This window comes from Lepisosteus platostomus, chromosome 1, assembly GCF_059453375.1.
Source record: "Lepisosteus platostomus isolate fLepPlt1 chromosome 1, fLepPlt1.hap1, whole genome shotgun sequence".
NCBI lineage: Eukaryota > Metazoa > Chordata > Actinopteri > Semionotiformes > Lepisosteidae > Lepisosteus > Lepisosteus platostomus.
Genome location: NC_142611.1, coordinates 7,088,491 through 7,106,394, shown reverse-complemented (window position 1 = coordinate 7,106,394; position 17,904 = coordinate 7,088,491). Strand labels below are relative to the sequence as shown.

Sequence of the window (17,904 nt, the reverse complement as noted above, 5' to 3'; positions counted from 1 at the left end):
GTTTGTTCCATCCGTGAGCTACTCCCAAACCACATATGGCTGCATGTTCATTGTGCATCACAAAACATTTATTACTTCCCTTAATAGCAGGTTGAAAATCATGGTCAAACCATTATCATGCATCGTATTACTCTAGTTCCAACGTGGTGAAAATGCACACTGGACAACTTCACACGGGAAATGCAGGGAGCACAATTCCAAAGAAATAATATTTTGACTATGTGCATACAAGCTAGCATTCCATAAAATGTTTTAATACAGTGATAACCAAGTGTAAAAAGAAACTTATTTTCACAATAAAATTATTAAAACTTTTATTAGCACATAAAAATACGTGAAAGAAAACAGCTGACAGAACACACAAGCAGAAAAAACATATTGCTCCAGAAATCAAAAATGGGAAATTGGGGGAGTTATTTATACACACACCCTTTACATTGACAGCTCAGAAACCAAGGTGACAAAGGTCATGTTCCATCTACACCAAGAAGGCCCTGTGTCAGTGCAGATCCCCACAGTACCCCCTTATACACAAAGCCATGTACTTGTGCTTCAGGTTCGTTACTATTACTCTTCTTCACTAGCTCAAATTTGTGTTAACTGAAGTTATGGGTCAGGTAAGACACAATTAACAAAGGCTCCACCTCAGAGCATAGGTTCAACTCTGTGATCCAGTCCACCTGCAGATTTGCAGACATCAGCAAGAGACATGGTATTCCTCCAATCAGCACTCACTCTCCTGTCAAGTACGGTGGAGCGGTCCACATAGGTATATAATGATAAAAGTGGTGTCTCCAAATTAAAAAAATAATAATTTTGCACTCACCCAGTCTCGATACTGGAATGACTGAACTGAACTTCAAGACATCTCTCAGACTATGATTAAGGGGGTTGTGCTAACCATCTTAAAACACACAGACATATTGACAATTAGAAAACACTGCATTCACTCTATACATGTGGTTTATGCATCTAAAGTCCTTAAAATCCACAAATTAAAAAAATATATGGGAAGGAAGGTGCCATTAAATGAAGAGCAAACTTCAGAAAACATTTGACAAAGACACAGGTGTACTTCTGTAAAATAAGATGAAAATAATCTTTCAGCGCGGGCAGGTGCCCACGATACAGTTCAGTTTTCAATCAGTGTTCTTTGCCTTTTGTCCTTTGATTTTGCCTTGTCCACTCTGTTGTGGCCAGCAACACTTGCACTGTGTTGGCTGTTGGTGAACCTGGCCACGGTCGAAATTCCATCCACAAACTTGGTCTTGAACAGGACATTTGCGTTGGTGAACATGCCATCCTTCAGGGAAACCACAATAAACTGGAAAAGAAAAAGAACAAAAAGCCACTAAGTTATAACGTTTAAAAAAAGCAAAGAAAATACAAAGATAATCTGCAAGGAAGATTCACAGGGAGAAGAGCCAAAAAGAGGAGCCAAGAGAAAAAACAAAAGATCAAAAGGTCCAGGAAATGAAATGCTCTAAATGCCAATATGGGGAAAAAAGCCAGAATAAATAGAAGCTACTGCATTAGCAGTCACTTGCAATGCAACAGAAATCACTGAAACACTGGCAACAAAGAAAGTAGTCAAAGTGTAGCACTATAACATGCATTAGGCACAGGAACGTGGGTCTGAAAACATATTGTACAGTATATGGGTGAGACTTGACAATACAAAAACCATTAAAAATAAAAGTGGTAGTACACTATAGACCACCAAATATAACATTGTAAATGAAATCAGGGATTAGACTACAAAAAAAAACAATAAGCATGCCAGTCCACAAATTGAAATGCTTTTCATTGTTCACGGGTGCTTCTATAATCAATTTCTCAGAACACCTGCATGAGGGAATGTGTCTCTATTGATGCGATCTTGTCAAAGAATCAAGACTGAGCGAAAGAGTTGAGGAAACTGATCTCAGCACATGGTTTGCTTTGAAGTATGTTTTGAAACTAAACGTTTTAAACCGTACAGTTTCAGGAAAGCAGATGATAAAGGAAAATTCTCAGTGAAGAGGACAGGAGAACCTTGACAAACCTGTGAATGAGTGAAGTGAGTGCGCAGCATCTGTCCGATGTTCTGAGTGTGGGAGAGGTCCAAGGCCGCGTCCACCTCATCTAAGATGTATATGGGTGCTGGTTTGAACAGGAGCATGGCCAAAATCAGCGACAAGGCCACCAGAGACCTGCAAAACACCAGCAGCCAAATATCATCACTACATCCACAGGGAATTTCCACTGTGCATTACTATAAATCATCTCAATAACCTTTCTGAAATACTTCCTCTATCCCTAGTGAACTTTTGGCCCCAAACTGCAAATTAGTTTTAAAGCCTATTTATGTTTAAAGTGTTATCAACAACACCCACAACAAACAAGAAAATAGGGAGTTCAGCATCTCAGTTCTCTGTAGCACAGAGCACGGCAGTTTTCATATCTTGAAGGAGTTCAGTAGGTTGTGTCTTACGAGACTTTTCGGGGAAATGACCAAAAATGTCACCTTTGCCCCCCACTCAGCTCCGTCAGATGCTCCTTCCACGTGCTTCCAAGGGCGACTTTAAACTCCAGGCCATCAAGAACGCCACAGCCTTCCGGAGGAGCTAACTTGGCGTCCGCCCCTGGGAGCAGGGTGGAGAAAATCGAGCCGAAGTCTTTGTTGACCTAGAACAAAACGCAAAAGAAAAACACTTGACTCCTAACTCTCTCCTACTGTAAAGCAGCAAAACAAACAACAACACTGGATCCATCAGCAACTGTTTACCACACTGACCATGAAACATCATCAGCTTCTAAACTTCAAGTCTAATCTTCACATTTCCCTTTTAGAAATCTGCAGATCGTGGGGGGATGTCATGTTTTACCAGCCCTTTTCACTTTATTCTTCCTGCTGTGATGTACAAGTGTTAAGAGCCAGTCTAGCGTGCGCATGCTGTGAACTGCGAACCTCCAGTTCTCTCACAAATAACCCGCTGTTTTCAGAAATGTCCGCTTTAGGAGGTCCTAACTTGGTTATGGTTTCAACAGAAATACTGCTCTCATATGAGACACTATTGTTTGCTTCAGACTTCATCTGTCTAGTAGAGAATGTTTTTGACAGCTTTAATCATATGCAGAGGTTTTATTTCTATTTGCTCTGAATGTTTTAATTCACTCAGTTATAATTCCTCTTACCTACATTAGTTAGAGTCTCAATATTTACACACCACAAAGTAATCTAAGGAACAATTCCCTTTTAGAAGCAAAATCAGATGTTCATTTACTGTTCATAAAATAACGAAAAAAAGCTCCACAAGTGTGTCGCTCCCGTGCAATTAAATGCTCTAGCGTTACTGTTGCCAAACTAGCCTGCTCATGAATGATGTTTTGCTCACTTGGTTTTTCTGACCCAATCTTAATCACATACAAAACAAAATGAACCAAAACCCAACATTTTCAGAACATTTCTATCCTATGTATCAATATGATACATCGTAATTCTCTGAATTCTACTTTTCATGTAAAACCATTTTAGTTTCTGTTGTTTAGAAGAAACCTACCTTTTGCCATGCAACATTCAGAGCTTCATTCTTTTTCTGGTCCAGCTCTACTATAGTCTGAAGAATTTTGGATTTGTCATTTTCAACAATTCTTTTCTTCCTCATCAACTCATTGTACTATCACAGAGAAACAGAAAGATGTAAATGTACCAGTCACAAATCAACAACGGCAAAACTCCCCCTCTCAAACATCGTCGACCGACTAGTGCATGATTCAATACAAAAAGATTTCAAATATTAAAAAAGTATCTTCATCTACAGTGAGGTTTCTAATTATTCTACAATTTTACTTTTAATAAAAATAATGCCCCTAGCAGTGAAAAACACTCAGTCAGAGCTTCAATTCTGTGAAACAACAGTACTCTGTCATGCATTTAGGACTCAAAACCATACTGTTTTGGTATGTCATCATAGGGTTAGGGTTGTTAAATTATAGAACACAAATGCATCAAATCATTTGGAACTGTGGCTGTAGTCAGATCACCATGCAATGAAAACATACTGTATGAATACCATAAGCTGCCAATTACCTTCTCCTCCACCTGACTAAGCATATTCATTGCCCTCATATTAACATTTCTTTCCAGCTTGTCCTTCGTGTCTTGGAGTTTCTTAAGTCGCTGGCCAGCCTCCTTGGGGTTGTTTGCTTTGAAATCGTAGGTGGTGTTGGGCTGCCCAAAGAAGTGCTTCTCCGCTGAGATCCACTCATTCTCAGCTAGCATTCTTGCTACCTGTGGGGGCCCAAACAAAATGAGTTTTACAGCACTGAGCACCGTCACACTCATATCAATGACGGCATAAACCATTAAACATTTCCGAACAAACCAATTCGGCAAAACATGCTGTGCATGTGTTTCTTACAGCCTTCAGTGAAAATCCCAAACATCTGAAAATAACAGTCGTATTTGGACATGTAATATGCTGATCGTTATCCTATAACAAAACATAACTCAATTATGCGTTGAGAAAAAAAGGGAACACTAATGTGAAACTTGACCGTATGAATCTGCAGCAGCTATAGTGAAACAAAGATCACATTCATTCAATCTGTGCTTGAAAAAAATCCCTCATTAGCACAATGGCTTCTGTGGTCTAGAAACACTCACTCATGTTCACAGACAGGTGAGCACCGGCCAGACCTACCCTCTCTGCAGCTTCAGCACTGTCCGTCTTGTGCTTGCTGATGCTATGCTCCAGCTCCTTGAGCTTAAGCTGAGCGTCGTTGTTCTCTTCTCCCAGTTTGGACACCACGTCGGACTTGCCTTTAATTTCCTTGTCTTGAACCGAAATGATCTCCTTCTGCTTGGCGACATCTTCCTGGGCCTTCTTCACTGCTTGCTAGAAACAAAAGAGCTTGCTGATCATGAGGGGTCCAATAATAACACTGCTGACAGTATAATTAAGATGGCTGCATGACAGCACTGAAACGCAATATTTTATTTTAATCCTGTGTTCCTATTTGACCATTTAATATTTATCTATACTTTATGCTGTTATTACACGTTAAATTTTACTTGCAATACTTAGAGGGGGAGAATACTTTGAGGGCAAACTTAAAGGAAGAACTAATGCAGAAGAAATCGAATATTCTACTTACGCAAGAATTGCTGTACCAGAATATAACTAATAATGTGGCTTTGCTTGCCATTTAACTAAATAACTTTGTTTCACTAACTGATGACTGTAAGACTTGTTTTATCTATGCTCCTCTTGAGGCACTCACAAACCTGTATGGAAATAATATCCTAGGAAAGAATCAATATGGATTTAGAAAATTCAGGTCTTATACAACATTTTAGAGTTCTCCTAACCAGACAAAAAGAGCATACGATAGGATGCATTTTGACTTTTCAGAAGGTTTCATAGAGTTCCTCGTACATGAGTGACTCCCAAATTGCAGGAGGTATGTATTCAGGAATACAAGAGTTTGGAATGAAAATCGATTATTGAAAATGGAAAATTCACCTTTCATCTGTAGCCTATAATTGGGGTGATGTAATTATTTGTAGTATTTATACTGCAAGTTACTAATACTACCACTAATAGAGGGACCAGTCAGTCAAGGATTTAGATTCCAATACAGTTAGCAAACTTGACAAGTTTGCAAATGATACCATCTAGGTAGGAGGATTAGAAAACACTGAAGAAGCAGTAAATTAAGTAATTAACGATTTGGATAATGATGGCCACTGATCATCCAACACCCCTGCTTCAGTGGCTCATCATGAAAAGTACTTTAATTGAAAATGGAGACAGACTGTCTTCATGGACACTTCTCCCTGCCAGCTCAGGCTGAGCCCGGGTTCCAAAAGAAAGCGGACCTTGTTACTGGCCACGTCAGAAGCCATGCTGTCGACCTGCTCCTGAATGGCCTTTATCGCCTCGTCCACAGCTTCGATTTGCTGCTGATAGCCAGCCTGCTCCCTCTTCAGCTCTTCCAGCTCCAGAACCAAAGCATCAGCTTCCTGAGAGGGAAAGATAACAGGGCTTGTACTCACACCAACACTGGTGAGGCGATTCATACATTTTGCAGATCAATTCCTTCCAATGACTACCTATATGATCCAAGCAAAATGTGGAAGATGAAAATGGCATTATGCAGGCTTCACGGGCAATGTTACCCTGTACAGGAGGTTCAGCACCTACTGGGGGAGAGGCAATACCCTCACTGGTACCCATTACTATGAGCACTCAGGAGCCAGCAGGAGTCTGCTGCTGAGAACATCCTGGCCAACTAATCCTGCCCTGCCCTGGCACAACTGGCTGAGCGCCAGTCATCTAGTGACACAACCCAGGCTCGAACCCAGGATCGACGACGGTTTTCTTTTTAGAAATTATTGTTCGTTTTCTTTCTAAAGAGAGATGGCCAAACAGTCTATTTATTAATAGCTATTTCTAGCTGAGAAGACGGTTATTATAAGTTTTTATTATAAAAACACAGAATGTGAGTAATTACGAATCACTGGTTGATGGGAATTTTTTGGAAGAAAATGGGTATTTATATGGATACAGTATATATATATTTACACACACACACACCTCAAAACACGTTCTGTCATGATCCTAAAAACATTCCATAGTGCTGTAGTACTTTGATATACAAGACAAAATACACTGCGCCAGATAGTGTTAGGAACGTGCATTGCACTGTCATCTAATTTCCCAATTAGCCTCTTAGTTTGTACTCGTCAAATGTTTGCTTACTGTGTATTTAACGAGAATAGTTGCAGCCTTGAACAGGAAAGCTTAAAACAAGCTAATTGCAAAAAATGCCGAGTCTGGCATCACCTGTTGATTTTCTTTCAGCTTCTTGCTGAAGGCATCAGCTTTGTTCTTGGCCACATTGAGTTTCTGCTGTGCCTCCTTGAGTTCCTTCTCCTGCTCTGCCTCTGCATTTTTCATCTTGTTTTCCAAAACTTTGTACTTCTCCTCCGCATTCTTGTGGATCTCCTTTGTCTTTCTGAGGGTCTCTTCACTCTCCTCTGAAACAACAAAGCACCGAAGATTAAAAACCCCATTAAAAACATTGTTGCTGCGAAGGTCATATTTAAATAGAAACTGGTACATACATTAAAAATTGCATGCATTTGTCATAAATAAGGCTATTTTACTGATCTGCTCACAAAATAATTATATAACGTTCATAGTTAACTATATGAATTCCTCACGATGACAATTTACCAATAATCTTTCTAAGTGCTTCCAGCTCCTCCTGCTGCTTGTGGTGGCTGCTCTGCTGAAGTTTAGTCTGCAAAATTTCTAGCTCCTCACACTTCATATCCAGTTGTTGTTTGAGCTGTCGGTACCTGAAACAGTCAATATAACCCAAGTTTTGTTACAAACCCTTGATACCATGAATGATTCTGCGAATGACAATGTAAATACATGCAGAATATCAGCACAAACCTCAATACTCTTCCTGATATTCTTCCTCATGGTTATTGATCTTTATTTCTGCATTTTTTAAAACCTTTTAAATATGTGCAGATTTGATGTTAAGCAATTTTAATGTATACAATATCCGTTCTTAATACAATCTAAAAGTATATTTGAGAAAAGGTGAAGAACTCATGTGGTGTAATCCTTTCTAACCCAGTCTGTATTAAAACATTTGAACCATTTTTTATGCATAACTAGATGTCAATTGTGGATGTGAAATAAGATTCAAGTCAGTTATTACGGTTGTCTGACAGTGATCCACTCTTGAGCTATATATACGCAAAGTTAAATATTAAACTTAAAGCAACGACAGACATCAAAAACATTAGCAAGCCCTTTGCAGAGACTTACTTTTCAGCAGTGCCTTTCAGGCTGCTCAGCTCTTTCTCAACAGCCTGCAGTTCTGCTTCTTTTGCCACGAGCCCATCTTGAACGTCTTTCAGCTCCTGCAGGTTGGACAGCACTGAAGCCATTTGAGCTCGGGCTCCTAGGACACCAAGAGAGCGGCTTCAGAGTCCCGCAGGCAGCATGGTGCACATTGCACCTTCAGCACTGCCGGCAGTTCACAAGCCATCGCACGGGACGCAAAGTGGAAAAATCTACCTTCCAAACCGCGTACAAACTATATTTCAGCACAGCAAATGAAACATTCCTTTAAGATGGACATCAACTGTTCTAACATTTCTACCAGGAAGAACAGATATGAACTCCTGGAAAAAGTAATTATACAATATTCGGCTACATCGTAAACGGTTATGTTGAGCACACTGACCAAATGGTCAGGGAGACCAATCTTTCACATTTGAAAATCTCTGCTTTGATGGATTTTTAAAGGAAACGTTACACTAAATTATTCATGTTTGTTTCCGTCTCTAGTGTTGAAAGTTTTGCAGATTAGGGTGACAAAGTTATGAATTAAAGTAATGTATAAAATGGTGAATATGTTGCATTGCACTGAATGACAAAAACAGGACTTTTGAAATGTTAATCCTTTGAATTCTAAAAAAATCTAGTGCAATGATCAGGGCATGACAATGTCTTCAAAACAGGAAACGCTTGCCTCATCCTTAAAGAACTTTTACCTCCACTCAGAGTTCCCTGGGGATCAAAGACGTCTCCACCAAGAGTGACTGTTTTTGTCATGACTCTTTTATCAAAAGTCACTTTCTTGGCATTGTCCAGACAATCACAAACCAGTGTTGTTCCAAAGACGTATTCCATCGCTTTCTGAAGCTCCGATTCATACCCCACCAGGGATAGAGCAGTGTGAACATTGTCATTTCCAACCTGAAAGAAATCCATCAGAGACACTAGCAGCAAAAGTTTTATTTCAGATTTAAGTCCATTTTACAATCAGAAGCTTGCATTAGTGGTTCAGAGGATAAAGTCCAGCTCAGGTATCACTTTTAAGATCAGCTTCAAATCTGGAACCTGGAATTAATTATTTAATATCATTAGTCTTTTATGTCTCCTAAGACTCACAGATTCTTAGAAAAGTGACTTCTGGTAACCTGTGTAGATATTCATGCATTGTAAGTGTCCCAGTGGCTGACCAGGGCTTCACTTGAAATTGAAGCAAATGTTGTATGGTAGCACAAAACGTCAAAGCTCTGTGACAAAAAACAATATCCGAGTTCTGTCTACAGCTGATCAGTGTGCCATCAGTCACCTGCTGTTTTTTTTAGCTCAAAGCTGCATCTATATAGAACCTAGGGCTCCAATGCTGGAAGGCAGCAATGTTAACCACTGAAGTTTATGTAAAGAATAAAAAGTTCACTTCGTTTCTACTTTACCAAATATCACAGACCATTATTACTAAATGATTTAATCAAAGATGCAAGCTGAACCTTAATGAATGCTTATTATTTAATGAAACGCTGAATTAGTTTTATTTTATGCTTGGTTTAAGATACAGCAGAACCACTTGGAATACTTACCAAGCTCTTGGCCATCTTTACAACACCATCATTCAGACACTTGGCTGAGATCTTATTCAACGGGATGATGGTGTACCTTCGCCTGAGTTCCCCTTTCTCCAGTAACTTTTTGCCAGTCACCTGCAACGTTCGTTTTAGATTGAGCAAAATGTAGCACATGATAAATAAGCATACTGCAGTTTGAAATCAAGGTGCATTCTCAAATATTCCCTGCGCTACTCAAATATTCCCATGAAACAAATCACAAGGTGAAAACAAACAGGGTCAAAGTTGAGAGATCGTTCATCGTGGTTTGCTGGATTAAATGATGAAACGATTCGGATTCATGTACCTTGGAAACATAGGAAGTGGTCTCCACTTTCCTGGCCATGTGCCCGTTTGCCATTGATTAATTATACTGTATTTGTGTAGGAGCTCTTGTGCCTAAAGATCTATGTGTTTCCACTGTCTATTGTCTATTTTATTCTTCTTTCACTAAACTGCTGATCACAAAAAAAATAGGAGCAATGCAGTTTCTCAGTTTTTGTATCAAGAACTTGATTAATTTTGATATGGTATTCATAAAAAAAGCTGTGTGGAGGTATATTCATAATGTATCTAGACAATTATAGTGCTCACCTCGGTATCCACAACCACGTTATAGAGGCGCCCCCCAGCAACAACCTCCAGTGCTGTGGCATTCGAGGGATGTCTGACTGTGATCAGATTGGCAACAAGCCCTTTCACTCGGTTACTGTCCCAGTTCTTCTCAGGATTTCTGTAACGGGAAGAAACCACAAAGCGTCTAAAACTGTGCCAAGAGCGATTACTGTTGAAAACCAAAGTTGTCTGACATTTAAACTGCCTAAGGGTGACCTCAACTAAAGGTTTTGATGAAGACAGACCCAAATCCAGCAATGAAGATAAGAAGTAGCGGAAAACGTCTCCCTCAGAATGTGGCGGGTTCCCGAGGAATGGCCAGGCCCACACAAAAGGAACTCATCGTATCTTCCAAACGCTGTGCAGCCAGGATGTTATAGTTGGGATGGCGGAAACAAAACAACTCACGTGTATTCAAATCTTAGATTGGGAAACTTGGCCATCAGTGATTCATAGGTCTCCCTCAGCTGATTAACCTCGCGAGACAGCTGCCTCTTCTTTTCTATCACTTTCTCCTCCTTTCCATCTAAAAAAAAAAAAAGACAACAGCCATTTCACCAAATGACCGACGATTTAATAAAAACATTATCAAACTCGGAAAGTGTCAGTCCAAACCCCACCCCTCCCACCCATTTTTCCCCAACCTTCATAGTTCAGCTTCTTCATCTCGGCTTCCAGTTTTTCTTTGTTTTTCTTCACAGCCTCAAAAGCATCCTGGTCCTTTTTATATCCGCTATCCATCTTTTTAGCTTCTGCTTGTTTAGTCTTCAGCTCTTGCTGGGCATGTTTAAGCTTCATCTGTGCCTTTAGTCAACAAAAATAAGAACGCCATAAAAACACAGCGTCAAAAACCTTCTACATTCAACAATGGTTGTTTATCTTCACACCTGGAAAGCATTCCGTTGATTTGATACTAAATTACAATATGTTCACATGTATTACTGCTAGATAGTGTCTTAGCGTACAACGTCACAACTGAAATATGAAGAAATGGGCAGCAATAATAAATGGCGAGTTGCCTGCTTTAGCCTATGTGTTCAACTTACCGGACACTCCTGATCCAACCCCCCAGCCCCCGGAGCGATGACAGTGGTACCTGTTTGGCCTCGGTGTCGGCTTTGCTCATGTCGTTTTTGCAGGTCATCATCTGCCCCGCCAGCGTGGCCGCCGCCCCGTCCTCGCTGCCGGACAGGCCGGCGGACACGGCGTTGAAGTGCTGCTGGGCGGCGGCGAGGGCCTCCGCGTCCTTCCGGCCCTCCTCCTGGATGGCACGGAGCTTCTCGGTGATCTTCTTCGCCTCGCTCTCCTTTGCCGCCAAGACCTTTTGATCCTGAGGGTGAGGAAAGCTGGGAACAGTTAGGTCCTGCCAATTTATTATTTTTTTTATGTGCTTAAGGGACAGAAAGTAACAACGGACTTGGTTCGAGACCTCTGGATTCTAACTCACAGGGAGATTTTCTTCCCTGTGGTCAAAGTGAAACGTAATCTGAGTTTCGATTGAGGACTAGTCGAAAAACAGAGCACTGATATTATAACTGGCCTAATGAGTGCGTTATCAATTTCTGAAAACCGCAGAAAATCTTGATGGCAAACTATTTCAAATGTAAAAGGTCTCCACATACTGCATAAGAGACAGATATCACTGAGGAATACTGGCAATCATCTACATGGTTGAGTGATCATGTCATTCTTTAAAGTAGACTTTGAAATTAATTCAGACATCGATAGAAAATACCACATGACTGAGAGGGTGTTTGTACCTACAGCCGATTAAGTTGGGAACACTCTACAAATAGAACTATTCATTTTGAACCACGAACCTCAAATCAAAAGTTGATAGTTACTAATCGAGAGGAAAATGCTTTCTTTTAAGAGCAAAAATCATAAATGTATTCCAATTCAACCCAAAAATACGGAACTGTGATTTTCATTTAGTGTGCCAAACTCATTTTTTTCTGAATGACAGGCTACAAAAGCAAAGTCCTGGGGCCTTTTTTTACAAAAGCTTATAGTACCCAGTGACATTCCCACTTAAGTTTTCTTGAGTAAGGTACATGGGTTTTTTAATAAACGAGTGGTTCAGGTTGAGACTTAATATTGACAAAAAAATGTATCCTTGAAAAGCAGACTCATACCATGCAGTGCCGGTTTACAGACTGCACACGACAGTTTCAAAAGAACAGCTTTCGGCTCAAAGGAATCAGATTTCCACGCTTGACCGCGTGTCCTGTTTTTTGTGCTTTACCTCTTCCATGCTTTTCACCAGTTCTTTGCGTCTCTTCTCCTCCCCTTTAAGGTTCTGTTTCTTCAGATCCAAAGCACTCTGGGTTTTGGCATCCACTCTCTGAACCTCAGACAGGGCGTCCTGCAGGGACTTCAGCAAGCCACCCACGTCCTAGACGCAGCACCATTCACAGGAAAGGAACGCTTTCAGAAGCTGACCGAGACGTCAAAGTGCACATGTATCCAATGAGACTCATATTTGTGCGAAACGATATAACGTCCATTCATCCATTTTCTAACAGCTTTATCCAATACGAGGTCGCCACGGTCTATACCAGCAAGCCACCGGCGCAAGGCAGGATGTGGATGGGAGCTCAGTCCATTGTGGGGCACAGACAGACACAGACACAGACTCACGCCAGGGCCAATTTCCACAGACACCAGTTAACCTACCAGTATGTCTTTGGACAGTGGGAGGAAACCGGAGCATCTGGAAGAAACCCACATAAATGCAGGGAGAACAACCTCCAAGCAGATAGCACCCCAGGTCTGGAATTGAGTCCAGGGCCTCAGCACTGCGAGGCACCGAAGCTAACCACAGTGCTGCCCACACTTCAGCTCCTACTGTATATACAATATTTCAGTTCTGAGCAATTTTTAACTTATTTCCTGCAAAGCACCGCATAAAATATTTTCCTATCAGGAAGGACTTATAAAAGAAAACATTGGCCCACACAACCTGAGTTTCCATAAGGATTTTGCTCTCCTAAAAGCCGTGAGTCTCTCTTTATACTCCAAAACGAACAATCAAAAAGCGAAGAGTGAGGTACAGCACCTGGTCTCTCTTGTCCTCCAGCCGAGCAATTTCCTGAGAGAGCTCCTTCACTTTCTTCTCATTGTCTGCCATCTTCTCCCGCAGCTTGACTGTGCCATCCTCCAGCACCTTCAGCTCTGCAGCCGACTTTGCTTTGGTTTCCTCGGCGCACACAAATTGATAGGCCACATACAGGCGAGTAAGATGCTCCATTTCCTTCAACACCTTCTGATACTCAAAGTACGATGATCGTTCCTACGAAACAAAGGCTTAGAAGTGGGTCTCAGGCCATGTACCTCTTAACTTGTCTTTTTCAAAACAGCCACTTTTTTTCCTGTTGTGAAAACATATACAAATGGGCATAATGATTCATCAATGATTCCAAACTTCTTTCACTGTTATCTGCTGTTGTCATTTTTAAAAGATCCGCGTTTTAAGAAATACCTAGAAAAATAAACAAACCACCAGGAGTGCTACAGATTACAACCTACCAATGGGAAAAACACAATTCTGGACCACCCCATAACCTGGTAGGACTTACCTCCTTCAGCTTCTCTAGAGTTGGTGTGATCTCTTCTCTTAACACCTGTCGAAAAACACAAATATGTGGTTATTACTGTTACCATTCAGCCAGAATGAAATGAAGCTCTGCACACTGACAATGATACCGTACCGTCTGGATCTCTTTTAGCTTGCCCTCCTTCTTTTCAATAGTTTTCTGCGCACCCATCTTTTTGATCTCATACATCCTGGTGCCTGCTGCTTCTTCAATCATTGCCAGGATCTAAATAAAGAATACTCATTAATCCCAAAGACTAGGGGTACTCCAGTACTACATCACACCATATTCCATGTTTTCAATGTTCATTTATAGCCACAATCTCTATTTATAATCTAATTGGCAATCGTTGTCTTTACTTCACCCCCAGTTTAGTTTAGCAAAACCAGTTTTGTGCCCTCTGGGTATATACTTTTGATATCATTAAACTACAACTTCCTGTCAATATTGTACTGTATGTGTTGAATAACTATCTCAGGAGGGAAAAGTCTCAGCAGATAAGATATTAGCGAAAAGGGGCTCGCTTAATTTTTTATTTAGTCATTTTAGGGGTTTTAAAAACGAAAAAAATCCAAGGCAGGTTTGAGGGCATCATGTGACAAGCTAAATAGAACACCAATAACACACTATCGCCTCCAGTCTCCTATTAATTTATAAAATACACACTTGGGGATTTGTTACTTTCTGAAAAGTTATAAACTGGGTTCAAGAATGCTATTTCCTTTTTTCCATTTTTTATGGCGTTTTCAAACATAAAAATACTTTAATTCCTCATTGACATCAGTTCAGTTCCTACAGACCTACAGAACAATTAATGCAAAACTCTACCTAAATCAGTATAAAATGCTGCTATCCGGTTACAGTACATTAGATTAACTGAAATGTTTATTTAGTTACACTTTCATAAACAACACTGTCTTCTGTCCAGAAATGTTAAGGTACAATAACAAATATTTGTGGGTTGTTTTCTCATGGGTCTCTCCTGTGAAATATTTTAACGTGCAGATTTCTGCTCAGAGGAAAAAAAAGATGGTGGAGCTCATTCTGATTCCCTGAAGGATAGAGATGCATCAGAAAGCAGCAGAGCAGACTTACCTCCTGGGGTTTCATGTTCAAAACTTTCGTAATTCTGCCCTGAAAAAATCAAAAGTGGTCCCACGTTACTCGACACAAACATACCTTAACACAAACTATGCGTTTACAAGCAATTCCGCGCACATGTTAAGAAATTGCGCGTTAAAAATTCATCCTTCAAAGCAGGTCTTGAGATAAAATTCAAAACGATTCATAACAGGGACGTACAGGTATAGCTATCAATTATGCTCACCTGCATAATCAGAAAATGAGGATTGTTGACATTGAGCCCAACGGAGCAGAACAAGTCTTGTACCCGGTTGTTGTTGGCATTTACCCCATTTATGAGGTATTTGTTTCTCCCACCAATGACCACCTTTAAAACAGACGGGGGGAAAAAAGCACTCAATACAAATCTCATTTATTAAACGAATGCAATGCATTCTGAAAAAAAAAAAAGAAACATACCAGAACTGCAGTCCGGGCTAATGATAAAAACAAATACCTGACGCGTAACAGTGATTTCGTCGTGGGTCTCAAACCCAAGGGGACTTTGCTTCTTGTCAGAGTTGTCAAACGTAATGGAAACAGAGGCCTTAGTGATCCCAGCTTGACCGTTTTTGTAGACCAGATCCTGAAGATTGGACGCTCGCACCTAAACGAGATTTCCAGGGATGATCTTTCGGTGACATTAGTAATATATAACGTACTCCCGGTTTCCCCCCGCATGCCTAGGGACTAGCATAAAACACGAATTCATACTGCATCGAGGTGGGGGGGGAACACACTGAAAAAAAGAGTGAACCGCACAGTAAAAACTAGCACTGCTCACAAGCTAGTGCAAAGCGTACGGGCACCCGGCGCTACCTGAGTCAGGTTGGAAATCCCGAGCAGGAAACAGATGGAGTCCAGGATATTGGACTTGCCACTGCCGTTCAGACCGGTGATAGCGTTGAACAACGGGTCAAAGCCATTGATCTCCGTTCTCTGGGCGTAGGATTTGAAGCCTTCTAAGATGATAGATTTGATGTACATCTTCGTTTCAACGTTTTACAAATTCAACTCCCCGATGAACTTCATCCGCAGCTACAGGAAAGTTGTATTCTAGTGTCACCTCCCGAAGCCTTGTTTCAGCTCTCGATTACCTGGGAGGGGGTGGGAAAAAAGGCATAAACGGTTGCTGTTATACATTCGCTTTCAAAACTGCGTTTATTTTTACCCAAAACGTGAATACATACCTCACACAATAACAAAACGCCACTGTTCCCTTACTCTTCCTGTGTTCAGTGAACTTGAATTTTGGCGGCAGGCAGCGCTGGTCCCCTTTGGTGTTCGATGCGCCTGAAATAATTTGAAAAGCGGTGTAGTATTACAGGTTTGATTCCTTTAATGTATTAAGTTAGAGATATATATTTTTTTCATTATACTGTGTCTTTCTAAAAAATTTTTTTTAAAATTGAAATTCAACCATTGTTTCATTCAGGCATTATTTTGCCAGCTAAAAGGAAAATATTTGACGTCACGTTGGCGTAGGAAGAGTCACTGCTGATTGGTTGTTTTGAGTTGATTGTCCCGCCTGCGTAGCGCTTTGAAAACAGAAAAGAGAGAAACCGATGAGTTATATATAGTGCTTCTATTATGCTACTTTGTTAATGTCGTATGGTTTTAAACAATAAATGGCATGTTTATTTGCATAATATGATTGGGGGGGGGGGGCAGCTTTAAAGGAATTCTCTGTAGTTTAGTTAAAAATATATAATATAGCTGCGGAGTACAATACATACATAATTGTAATGCGGCACAATAAGGACAAACATATTTTTGTTCGAAGCACTTCTCTGTTTCAGTTAAGGCAAAAAGACATGCCGCTTCAAATACCTCAGTTTGCTCTACGGTTGTGGTTAAGGGGGGAAAGTCCTCATTTCTCTGAAGGATCCGCACCCCTGGCTGTTAAGGGAAACCTTACCCTAATTTCTACCTCGTCTGCGCATATTTCTCAGCCTGACATTAACATCACCTGTATTTCAGTTTAGGTTCCAGTGAAATGAAGAAATGAGTGAACATTTTTATACCGTATTCGTATTAAATATCTATATCAGTCCCGTACAGGTGGTTGATGTCATTCAGTGGCGTTCACCGTTTACAACGTGGAAACTGCAGTCCTCTCTGTGCCATTTTGGCTCCGATTACTCGTGCTCATCAAGGTTGGGTGTACACGACGATTGGAGCCAACATGGGACCAGTTTCCTTTCTTGTTTTTGTTAATAATATTTACCTGTATTAAGATTAACGTTTTTTTAATACTGAATTCGGGTTCTCGGTCTTCTGCCCTCACATGGGCTGGAACCCGGGTCTTGCCGGCTGAGCTAAAGAAGACTTTCTTTAGCCCGGGCGGCCAACATCACTGTAATGCGCAGGGGCGTATCCTTTGCTATATACTTTAATGTTGGCTGTATGTGGGCATTTTTTCCATTCTATTGTAAAGGTTCAATGTTCTGCAGGGGGTTATGTGAACTGTAATGATATTTAATTGTAATGATCTTAATGTTTAAGCTGTTCAGTATCATTTTCCGTCTGTGCAAAATACGATAAGCTAATTATATATTACAATATAAATCCTTATCCTAGAACCTTAATTTTAAAAAAGGCACTTTTCCTCAAATGGTTCACTAGTGTGAGTACATTGCTCCTTTCATCCAAGCTACAGGTTTTGTTTCATCTTTGCAAGTGTTTTACAGTCGCAGACTTTATTACAGAAATCTGTTGGCACATGAAATACAGAAGAAAACAGCCACTGTGTGGCAGCAGTACATTACAGTTGTGTAGCACATATTATTCTTTCGTAGAAATTGATTATGTTTTGTTAAATGTCTTACAAGGGAATCAAACCGGATCTTACAGTGATATTTTCTGGTGCACAATTACCCTGTTGGGAAAACTAATTTCATTTTCCATCTGTCTGCGTTATGCATTTTAAAACAGGAAATGACTAAGTTTATTCTTTAATCTCTAGAGCAGCAATATTCTTTGTCCAGCATTGATAACAATACTGAACACTATTGACTTCTTAAATTTCTATTTCTATAATGTATACATATAACTTTACTCTCCTTGATAACTTTCTTTATCATTTTCAACTGGGTACTTTGTATTGTGTCTTAATGATTATTTGTCATT

The 17,904-nt window shown here is 40.3% G+C and overlaps 1 protein-coding gene across 1 annotated transcript; it reads right to left on the bottom strand.

Moving 5' to 3' along the window:
- Positions 1 to 297: 297 nt before the first annotated feature.
- Positions 298 to 16,097, bottom strand: smc2 (structural maintenance of chromosomes 2). Its single transcript, XM_088605917.1, has 25 exons — positions 15,966 to 16,097; positions 15,595 to 15,872; positions 15,233 to 15,382; positions 14,981 to 15,103; positions 14,749 to 14,787; positions 13,768 to 13,878; positions 13,636 to 13,680; positions 13,116 to 13,349; positions 12,303 to 12,452; positions 11,154 to 11,387; positions 10,702 to 10,861; positions 10,466 to 10,583; positions 10,037 to 10,175; positions 9,419 to 9,538; positions 8,564 to 8,768; positions 7,833 to 7,968; positions 7,224 to 7,348; positions 6,831 to 7,024; positions 5,864 to 6,007; positions 4,686 to 4,880; positions 4,073 to 4,273; positions 3,543 to 3,659; positions 2,507 to 2,667; positions 2,045 to 2,192; positions 298 to 1,324 (listed from the first exon to the last, which is right to left on the bottom strand). Exons 2-25 carry the CDS (start codon positions 15,760 to 15,762, stop codon positions 1,133 to 1,135), a joined length of 3,609 nt encoding a protein of 1,202 aa, XP_088462043.1. The 5' UTR covers positions 15,763 to 15,872; positions 15,966 to 16,097; the 3' UTR covers positions 298 to 1,132.
- Between the last annotated feature and the right edge of the window lie 1,807 nt (positions 16,098 to 17,904).